Source organism: Sycon ciliatum, chromosome 1, assembly GCF_964019385.1.
Source record: "Sycon ciliatum chromosome 1, ocSycCili1.1, whole genome shotgun sequence".
NCBI lineage: Eukaryota > Metazoa > Porifera > Calcarea > Leucosolenida > Sycettidae > Sycon > Sycon ciliatum.
This window is the reverse complement of record NC_088643.1, coordinates 40157894-40168912: the sequence shown is the minus strand read 5'-3', so window position 1 is coordinate 40168912 and position 11019 is coordinate 40157894. Positions and strand designations below refer to the sequence as shown.

Sequence of the window (11019 nt, the reverse complement as noted above, 5' to 3'; positions counted from 1 at the left end):
ATCAGCACGGGGTGATGAGTGTGCTGAGAGCAGCTCCGATGCACGTGCAGCAGCAGCAGCAGGACCTGCAGCAGCTACGTCATCAACTGGTAATGCAGTTTCATTGTCGACTGCCGATCGTCGCCATCGTCTACACCAGGTACTGCGGCAGCGGCCTACTTGCCATGTTCTCTGGAGTATACACCGCACTTTTTAAACACCGGCAATCCACCCAAAAAGGTGGTGTGGCTTAAGTTATACTCCGATGATCAAATTAATGGTGATAAATAGGGTAGATGTCTGTATTTCATGGCAAAAAGGGGGGGGGGCTTATACTCTGGAAAATACGATACATGTAGCTACAGCAGGCACTGTAGCCTACTTCCTACTTACATGTAGGCATGTGCACTGACACACACGTAGGCAGAACAGGTGCTAACAGCTATGCATTGGTGTTTTCTTATTTTTAAAGATCTCACTGCGACTGCACTTCCTTCCAGGGTGATTTCCCCAAGCAAAGCAGCACTCTGTCCTCCAGTTCCTCACTCCAGTTCCGCTGATAGAGTAACCGTTTAGACATGGATATAGTGTTACAGTGTTACAGTACCCCTGTCAGTGCTGTTATCTTTGAGTAAGCTTACTGGCAGTAGCACTTGCTTGTCAGCTTCTCACACTGTACACACTTGGAAAACTTACCAATCTATAGAGAAAGTTGCACCGTCGTCTTGTGCTTTTGTCCCTGTTTTCTAATAATTATAAGACACTTCCAATTGGGACGGCATGTTCCGATTGGGAGGGCATGTTCCGATTGGGTGGCTCAGGGCATGTGTCTAGAAATGAAAGGAGTGCATCATACTACACCAGGTTCTGATGTCAACATCACGGTACGCAGTACAAGAAGCAGGTAGCATGTACTTCATTCTCACTTTACGCGGCATTCAATGCATAATACTCGGTACTCGCATACACTAACATGCACGTGTGTGCAAGGGAAAATACCCCTGGGAAAGGACCGGAAGCAGAGAGTTGTTGATTGTAAGCCCGTGTTGTGATGTGCGTGAGATTACGGTATTTTAAGCGTACATCTACGTCCATATCTCTTCTATTACATGTATCCGTGCGGTCCGGGACCGGGCACTGCCCATAACTTTGATATGTCCGTAACTGTGAATCACATACAAATCAATGGGGAGCACCCAAAGATCTGGCGTATGACATCACTAGGTGCCCGTAACTTCGACGTCCTGATCAGAGAGATACGAGTGTACTGCGTTTCGTATCAGTGCATTGTATCATCATGATAATAGTTATTGTATGCTGTCATTTCTCTTCCTGCTGCAGCGCCTCCGCAGCTACCGCAGTTCCAACACCCAGCAAACGGATGTCACGACCTGCGTCACGACTCTGCTGAATGAGTTCTGCGATTATTTCAGGTGAGGTGATTTTAGATTGCGACTGCACAACGCACTGTACTTATTAAGACCTGCTATGCGGGATGCTTTGTTATCGACCACACCGCCCACAGGAAACAGAACATAAGTAATTTTCTAATGGAGGTTGCAAATCAATCACTTGTGCACTGACTGGCAGTGAGTGTACACAGGGTTGGTGTAGTACACTCAAACGTCTCTTATCCGGACGCCTCAGATACGGGCATGTCTCTCTACCGGGCACCTTCAGTTTGAGTTCCTGCGGCAAAAATTCATCGAATTTGGAGGGTTTGAACTTTTTTCGTATGCGCAACTGCTTATTTGTCACTGCCAACCTGTGTAGTCCACACATTTTTATCAATAGATCCTTTTTGTAACCTGAACATGTGCAATACGTGCCGAATAAACTTCTTCAAAAAATGATATGATACATGGCAGATGAGTTATCCCGAGATACGGGCAAACTTGAGATACGGGCAGTGCCCGGATAAGAGACGTCCGAGTGTAATGGTATTTTAATGTTATTGGCTGAAGCACAGGCTGCTGCTGCTGCTGCTGCTGCTGCTGCTGCTGCTGCTACATGTGGAGTGAAAATTCATTTTGTAGAAATGATCATGTTTGCAGCAAAACAAGTTCAATCATAAATCATCAGCATGCATCAAACAAGTACATAATGACATGTACAATATTTATACGGGAACCTATTCCTAATTTAGTTTTGGGGAGAACAAACCTAAAGGTACATTTCAGGTAGGACTTCAACATTGAACATACACAGCGCTCCACATCATTGTCAATCACTGACAGGCGAATATACACAGCGCTCCACATTATTGTCAATCACTCACAGACGAACATACGCAGCGCTCCACATCATTGTCAATCACTCACAGACGAACATACACACGCTCCACATCATTGTCAATCACTCACAGACACTTGTATGACTGTCAAGTAAATACAATCATGTACTCAAGTAACTAACGTGCAAGTAAGAGTCCTCTGGCTCTGGCTCGGGAGAGCGCTCACTGTTCATGCGAACAGAGCTATCCTGCACACAAGTCACAGAGCACCACACAGAGCACCACACAGAGCACCACGCAGAGCACCACGCAGAGCACCACGCATCTTTGTTGTAACTAACAGTTTCATGCCCTTGGGCAATCATCAGACAACTGATCTCTAACTTCAGTGTGAATGTCACCTTCCACGGACAATTTCACAACACCATACACCACAATACCACTGCGGACGGGGTCCATTATGCCACCCATTGTGGCACCCGTTGTGCCAACTAGCACCAGAGACACACGATAATCTACAACTTACAGCACCAAGACGAGGCACCCTGAACTGAGACTGCAGAAACATCAAGAGCGAAAACGTTTGGAATGCCGGTTACGTCGAGTAACCTCAACAGGAATTCGGGAAGTTCAGGTCAAGTTATTTGAGAAGTGGCGTGATCTCTGCTCTGTAATGATGGTTTGTGCATGCCAAGCTGTCTTTTTTTCTCATGCAGGCCCCATGCTCTCTCATTAACCTACCCTGTCTTCATAGGTATGCATGTATTTGCATACCTTACTGATCTGTGTGCTTGTGCATGTGCATGTGTGCATGCGTGCGTGTATGCGTGTGTGTGTGTGTGTGTGTGTGTGTGTGTGTATGTGTGTGTGTGCGTATGCACGTGCGTACGTGTGTGTGTGTGTGCGTGCGTGCGTGCGTGTGTGTGTTTGCTCAGGCATGCTGTGCGACCACCATCTTTGCTGCCGCTCTCAGAATTGTTTTACTGCGGTGCTCCATCAGCACGCATCCTCCAACAGGTACTTGTGTGTGTGTGTGTATATGTGCATCTTTATGGGACCACAATCGTCATTATACACAAGCTAGGCATGTCACACATGGGACCACGGTCATCATTATGTAATACTTACGATCTTCGTGTGATCATTATCGTGAATAGCATCAGCCACAGTGACAAGTACTCAAGTACTCAAGTAGCAGTAATCCAGCCTGGCCTGGCATGTTCTGCACACTGTTCTCTTCCAGACCACACTGGCATCACCTCGCTTGAGTGTCCAGCAGGCCCTTCTCAATCCACAGCCTATTCTGCAGGTAAGGAATATCTCCCGCTGTTGTCTTTTAAAAATCCCAGGAGCGTATCATATACTTGCGTGCGTGCGTGTGTGAGTAGTAACAGTTCACCTATTTCAGTGGCTATCTGGCTGCTTTAAGGCTGCGTTCGTTTTAGCTACCTGGTAGAGTAGAGTCACTCTACCGATAGAGGTAGATGGTAGAGGTAAGTGCACGAACGCTGTTCTACCGGATTTAGTAGTGTTTCACCATATGTACGTGAACAGTTTTTCTTCTGTATGGAGTTTTGTACAACTCCTTGATTTTGCTGGAAATACCGTAGCTCTACCAACTTCTACCGGCTTCTACCAACTTTTGCCTGGTATAGCCGTAGAGGAAAGTAGAATCTACCCTTTCGAGAAGGAAAAGCGAACACCTCTACCGAAAGAAATAGTTTCTACCAAAACCTGTAAATCAAAAAAGAACGCGCTCTAAATGATCAGTTGATCAAGGTAGTATAGTAGTAGCTCGGGCCTATATCGCGAAAAATATCGGAGGTCAAAAACCACTTTTAGTCCGATTTTGTTCGAATTTTCAGGGTTGAAGCATCATGAGGGCAAGCTGTTATTAATCCCAAAATGTTGCTAGAGTGTAATGAATCCTTCCCTTTATTTGGGGCCTGTGAAAACCACACCCATACGTTCGCATTTATGTCGCGAAATAGGAGAAAAACCTGCTTTTACAAACAGGAGTTCGCTTTTCATTTGTTTTTATTAGGCAGGCTTGTGCTAAACTATGATATATTGCATTTCAATTCTTTTCCTAGAATTCAGGACCACTATAATCACACACTGTTGAGGCAAATCCACACTGGAATCAAAATTGATATGGGAGACTATCATTTCTTCGCATATTTCTGTAAACAGTGGGTAAATGAGTCCCCGGTTGTTGTTGTTGTTGTTGTTGTTGTTGTTGTTGTTGCTGCTGCTGCTGCTGCTGCTGTTGTTGTTGTGGTTGTTTCAAATCTTTATTCTCACGATAGCCAGTGGCCAATAAGAGATAATAGTGTAAGAAAGGAGAAAGAGTGAGGAAGAATAGATGACTTGCACAAAGATCCGAGCCGCGAGTGAGACGGGGCAAGTGCACCCTGTGCACCCAGGCTACACTGCGGGCACCCTACGTAGCTACACCGTCTGTAGACTAGTGTAGTGTACTTTTTTTGTCAGCATGAATGAACGGTGCACGACATGTACATGTACATGATCAGTACCGTCACTGTCTTCAGCAGCTCATGAGTCATGCATGTGCACTTGTAGGGTTAGTGGAAGCAGGTATTGTACTACTCCCTGAGTGGAAGTACATGACTGTATTATTATGTGAAGAGAAGCCAGGCGTCCAAACCAACCCAAAATACTCTTGCCTTATTCTTTGGTGAAATAGTTATAAAAAATTGTCTTACTAAACAACAGTGAGCATAGAAGCAACCTCGATGCACCCAATAATATGGCATCCGGGAACAGCAAGTGTTGCACGAGGATCCCAAGAACACGTCAAGTTCCATGCTACCCGCCGCCATCAAAAGAACGAAGGATAACTGTGCTAGCCTAGTTCATATTCAATGTAACGCTAACGGTACGGGTTATAGGAGCCTGTTGGGAAGGCGTGGGTGAGCTGTAAAATCTTGTACGGTTCGCACAGCACAACATACATGCAGCAGTTATTGCGACGGTTAACGTCGATGGACGAGAGTCATAAAGCACAGTCCATGGGGGTTGACGTTTCTGGGCTTCCTTTCCGAAAGGAAAGTTTTATTTCTTCTCAAAAAAGCAGAATCATGCTGATTATACCAGTCTGTTATGAAGACAAGGAAGCAGCCATGGACATTGTGCCATACTAAAGGAACGACAGGTAAAAGATAAAGCACTTCATCTGAAAACTCAAGGACTATCCATAAATACAGCAAATGATTATCCTAGCCTGGTAATGTCCAACTCCGTCATGTGAGCCATTCGGTGAGTTATCATGGGAAGCATAATGTTCGAAATGCTGAAATTTGAACAGTTGCAGTTGTGTTCGTCGCCACATAATGCCATCGCCAGTTCACATTTGAAATGTAGCTATTTTTACGTTTGTGTCCCTGTACACGGCATGGAAGGCTGAGCAGATTCAACTCTTCCATCGCTTCCTGATCCGTACAGTAGTGCGGTTGCGTTCCCGTTCCTGACACATCGGTCTTCGCTAACCAGCATCATGAGCACTCCAATGGTTCCCGCCGCTCCTTCCGTATCGTCCCAGCGCGCCCCGTCAAAATGTGAATTACTGTAGGCAACGGAGCCAGTGTATGATGAAGGCAAATGCACTGTTTGATGATGCTCCAACAAATCCTTTCTGAGACTGAGACCCAGCCGGAGCCGCATCGTCGTCATTACCAGCTAATCATGGGGAGGTATAATGTGACTTTCCACCACTCCCTGATTCAATCATAGTTTGCGAGCTTGCGCCAAACTGCTTTCTCACTAGTGCCAGGCATTGGATACATATGGCTTCAGTAAGGTTAACAATGCTATGTCTCTGGCCTAAGTCCAAGTCTAGATACAGCTGCTCAGAGTCAGGGCTGATGAAGTGTTCATATCGGAACAAGTGAGACTTCAACAGTAGCTAGTACACATCAGGCCTGAAGACTTCGCAGCGTTTCTCCAGCACACTTGTTCTCTCCTTCAACTCAGATACTACTTGAAGTACTACTAAAGGCCATCTGGCTCTCACACTCAGTCCTTCCACCCCTCATTTTCGTGGTTCGGGCTTCCACTCTTGACTCGGCAGGTTCCTGGCCTCTCCGCAGTCTGTCCTCAGGAGAGGGTCGCTCTGGAGCTAGTGCAGCCGAATCGAAGGGAATCGAGTTCTTTCTCAGACGTCCACAAACTTTCGTTGTGCTTGACTTCGCTTCCACTGCGGGAAAGTTGTCACACTTCAGGACCACGACGTGCTTGTTGCAGCCTACACCAATGATACTAAAATAATATTCCCTCATTTTTTCTGCCTCCCGGCCGGCCGGCTCGGAAAGGAACGTATGGAATGGGAGCCTCAGTTCCATCTCTCGTCTGCTAGTGCATTCAGGAGCGTAGCAGCGCTTCGGCATGACGATACAAGCCGAATCAAAACAACTCTACTCTCTAGCCAAAAAAAATAGCTCAGTGTTCGTCAGGCAAAAAGCGAAACTTCGAAAGTCACGAACTCAAAAGGTGGGGAAGTCAGAGTCAGAAGTACAGTCCAGAAGGTCCACTTGCCCCGTCTCGAACCCAGACAATCTTTGTGCAAGTCATCTATTGGGTGGGCAGAGCCTAGAGATTAATGACTACTTACCGTATTTTCCGGGGTATAAGCCGCACTTTTTTTCGCTAAAAATCGGACCAAAATCGCCCCTGCGGCTTATACACCGAATATGCTTGCGCGACTGAATGCTTAGCATACATCAGTATGCATGCTGACATCATGTGACATGTCATTCGACTCAGCTTCGCGCCTGTGTTGCTATCAACATCAGTGGCAGCGAGACTGAAGATAGTGCAGATGACATGGAGTGATCTGTAGTCAACACAGCAATACACCAACAACTCTGCAGCAACCTGTGGTGCACTAACACTTCATAATCTGATCTAACATGGTATTTAGCTCCATAACCATAATAAATTTGTAGAAAGGCCATTTGTCAATGAGTGTGAAAAATCTTGGTTTGTGGGTGCGGCTTATACTCTGAATACCAACTTTTAGTCAATATTTTGCCTCAAAAAGGGGGGTGCGGCTTATACCCCGGAAAATACGGTAAGTGTACGGGCAGGGGTGGTCGCTACACGAGCATACAGAGTTGTGCAACAGCAGGGATATCTGGGATTTGAAGAGTGTGCGAGAAGGGATTTCGCGAAGCTGGGTGGGCAAGCAATTAAAGTAATGAAGGGCCGTTATTGTTGTTGTTGTTGTTGTTGTTGTTGTTGTTGTTGTTGTTGTTGTTGTTGTTGTTGTTGTTGTTGTTGTTGTTGTTGTTGTTGTTGTTGTTGTTGTTGTTGTTGTTGTTGTTGTTGTTGTTGTTGTGGTTGTTGTTGTTGTTGTGGTTGTCCTCTTCCTTATCATTGTTCTTGCTGTTCCAGTGCACCTGTTGCGAGGCATCAGCACAGGCACCATCTGCTAGCATGCCACCATTGTCTGTTGCTTATTGGATTTGTACCGAATGTCCACGGAATATAAACCTTCATGATTGGCTGATGGTACGTAATCTTGATTGTGTTGGTGCGCACTAGTATTGGCACGTTGCTGCTGCTGCTACTGCTGCTGCTGCTGCTGCCACAGTCTCTGCTGCTGCTGCTGCTGCTACTGCCACTGTCTCTGCTGCTGCCGCTGCTACTGCCACTGTCTCTGTTGCTGCCGCTGCTGCTGCTGCCACTGTCTCTGCTGCTGCCGCTGCTGCTGCTGCTGCCGTCTCTGCTGCTGCCACCGTCTCTGTTGCTGCTGCCGCTGCTGCTGCTGCCACTGTCTCTGCTGCTGCCACCGTCTCTGCTGCTGCTGGCGCTGTCTCTGCTGCTGCCGCTGTCTCAGCTGCTGCCGCTGTCTCTGCTGCTGCCACCGTCTCTGCTGCTGCTGCTGCTGCTGCCGGCGGTGCTGCTAGCACTATTGTTCTTTTTCTGTTCTACTCTTAGAAATCACTTTCCACTGTATTTTGCTGTGTACAATTCAGTCGTTCTTATCAATTGTGAAGACTGATGCTGGTGGTAGCCAAGGCAAGGACTCAATCGGTGCAAAGAAGAAGAAAAAGAAAGCAGGAGCAGCTTCAGCTACTTCTGCCGTGTCTGTTGCTGCCGTTGATGACAAAGTGTGGCAGTATCCTTTAAAACAGCCATATTGTGTGTGCGCATGCGTACCTGTACATGTAACTTTATATGCATTTGCTCTCATGTGCGTGCATGAGGGGGGGGGGGTACACATTCTTACTTGGGCGTGCATGTATGCATATCGTGTATAGACGTATGTGTGAGCTGCGTGTATAGACACGTGTGTGTGTGTGTGAGCTGCGTGTATAGACGTGTGTGTGTGTGTGTGAGCTGCGTGTATAGACGCGTGTGTGTGTGCGTGTGTGTGTGTGTGTGTGTGTGTGTGAGCTGCGTGTATCTGTCTGTTAAGCTACTTTACTACTTCCTGGAAGAGTACATGAGAACAAGACGTGTACAGTTTTCTGCATGGGTGCCACTGTCTGTTATGGCAAACTCTCAGATTGCATGTACGTCACAGTTGCACATATAAGCAGCAGAAGTGGCATAGTGCGTACAGCTATTCTCGCTAAGTCCAGGATGCAGTTATGTGGCATGTGCGAGACCTGCTTGAATTCTGGCGCTATATGTGCACTACACACTTCATGTAATATGTTTAAATCTGGCTATGACAGCAATCCATTGGATCTGTACACTCGCTTTCCTGCACTCTTGCTAATGTGTATATGCTTTAGATTATTTTTTCATTGCCATCAGCCTCAGCTTCAGACTGGTTTTCTCTGTGCTGCGCCGATGAATCCACAAAGGACGGAACAGTTCTGTGCGCAGATGGAGTCTGCTTTAGGGGTCGTCGCAAAAGTTTGTTGTCGTCCCTGAAACGAACACCGTTCCTTTCGTACCTGGACCCCCTCCCCTCCTCTGAAACGAATGCAGCTTGCTATGCTGCAGCTTGCTATGCTGCAGCTTGCTATGCTGGACGACGAAAGTCGCATGTACATGTCATATGTAAAGTGTCGGTCGACTTGCGATGTTGGTTCGCACCCCCTTCCCCCCCCCCCCCCTCCCCCAACAAATGATGTTCGTTTCAGGGAAGACAAAAACGTTTGTGACGACCTTTACTAAGCTTTAGTTTCTGCTGCTTGTCAGGCTGGGTCTTTGGCCGAACATTTATGCGAAATTATCGGCGGCCCAAAGACCCCTTGCATTTGTGATGGTGCAGGGTTTGCCATGTTATAAAATCTTCGCATTTGATTAATTCACCAAATTCCGGGAGGCGCCCGGGGCGAAAAGTGGTAAGATTAGTACTCTCGGTAGTGTCCACAGTGTGTGGGAAGCCCCATGCACACAGGCACGCACTCACACCTGCCCACATTCACACGTTTACACATGCATGCACACACAGACACACACGCATACATACAGACAGACAGACACACACACACACACACACACACACACACACACACACACACACACACACACACACACATGTACACATACACACGTATGCATGCACACACACAGACACACACACGCACGCTGTAGCTGTACGTATACGTGTACTAGTAATTGAGTGCACTGCGCTTTCCTTGTGTCCTTGTGTAATTGAGTGCACTGCGCTTTCCTTGACCTGAGAATAATCAGATCGGCATTCATCCAATCCGTCTCAGAACTTCAGCTGCTTGGCTTCATCAAGTCTACACGGCAGAAGACAGATCATGTGCGTCGCTTGGTTTGGGGACGTTGCTAGTTGGCCTTGGTGCCGGCCAAGTGAGTGTCCATTGATGTGGCGCCCCTGCTGTCACCCTGAGTCTAATAAAACAATATTCCTTATTCTAATGCTGATGTCACCTACCCTCTCTATCTCTCTGTCTCTCTCTCTCTCTCTCTGTCTCTGTCTCTCTCTGTCTCTCTGTCTCTGTCTCTCTGGCTCTGTCTCTCTGGCTCTCTCTCTCTCTCTCTCTCTCTCTCTCTCTCTCTCTCTCTCTCTCTCTCTCTCTCTCTCTCTCTCTCTCTCTCTCTCTCTCTCTCTCTCTCTCTCTCTCTCTCTGTCTCACTCTCTCTCTGTCTCTCTGTCTCTGTCTCTCTGTCTCTCTGTCTCTCTCTGTCTGTCTCTCTCTCTCTCTCTCTCTCTCTCTCTCTCTCTCTCTCTCTCTCTCTCTCTCTCTCTCTCTCTCTCTCTCTCTCTCTCTCTCTCTCTCTCTCTGTCTCTCTGTCTCTCTCTCTTTCTCTCTCTCTCTCTCTCTCTCTCTCTCTCTCTCTCTCTCTCTCTCTCTCTCTCTCTCTCTCTCTCTCTCTCTCTCTCTCTCTCTCTCTCTCTGTCTCTCTCTCTCTCTGTCTCTCTCTCTGTCTGTCTCTCTCTCTCTCTCTCGCTTTCTTTTTTTAAACTTTATTAGAGCCTCGCTTGGACCATTTAAAAGTTTGTAGCTGGACATATCCTGTTGCTTCTGCTGCTGCTTTTAGAAAGTTCAGTTATAGAAACCAGTTCAAACCAGCTTTCCCGGTACTATATCTGATCACAGGACCGTACTGATTGTGAGGCTTTGTTGGATTCTCGAGTTTCACTACCATTGAGTTGAATCATGCAAAGTGAATCCACGGCATAGTACCGCATTTTTTGGAGTATAGTGCGCACCTTTGTATAACGCGCACCCCCAATCTTCATTGGGGGTGCGCACTTTAATCTTTATTGAAGTACATGCATTTCATATTCGGAGCATAGTGCGCACCTGCGATTTAGGGCCTAAAATAGCACATCTAAAGTGCGCACTATACTCCGG

At 46.9% G+C, this 11019-nt stretch overlaps 1 protein-coding gene across 3 annotated transcripts in view; it reads left to right on the top strand.

The window, feature by feature from the left end:
* Nucleotides 1–10848, top strand: part of LOC135825507 (origin recognition complex subunit 3-like) — an 82350-nt gene extending 71502 nt beyond the window's left edge. For all 3 annotated transcript variants that reach the window (XM_065338154.1, XM_065338153.1, XM_065338155.1), the window contains 7 exons: nucleotides 1–139; nucleotides 1321–1412; nucleotides 3148–3229; nucleotides 3456–3521; nucleotides 7625–7741; nucleotides 8209–8351; nucleotides 9884–10848. The exon at nucleotides 1–139 is cut by the window's left edge and continues 10 nt beyond it. In XM_065338154.1, the coding sequence (XP_065194226.1) occupies nucleotides 1–139; nucleotides 1321–1412; nucleotides 3148–3229; nucleotides 3456–3521; nucleotides 7625–7741; nucleotides 8209–8351; nucleotides 9884–9989 (745 nt within the window). In that variant the 3' untranslated portion in view covers nucleotides 9990–10848. The remainder of the gene's footprint in view (nucleotides 140–1320; nucleotides 1413–3147; nucleotides 3230–3455; nucleotides 3522–7624; nucleotides 7742–8208; nucleotides 8352–9883) is intronic.
* Nucleotides 10849–11019: the final 171 nt, after the last annotated feature.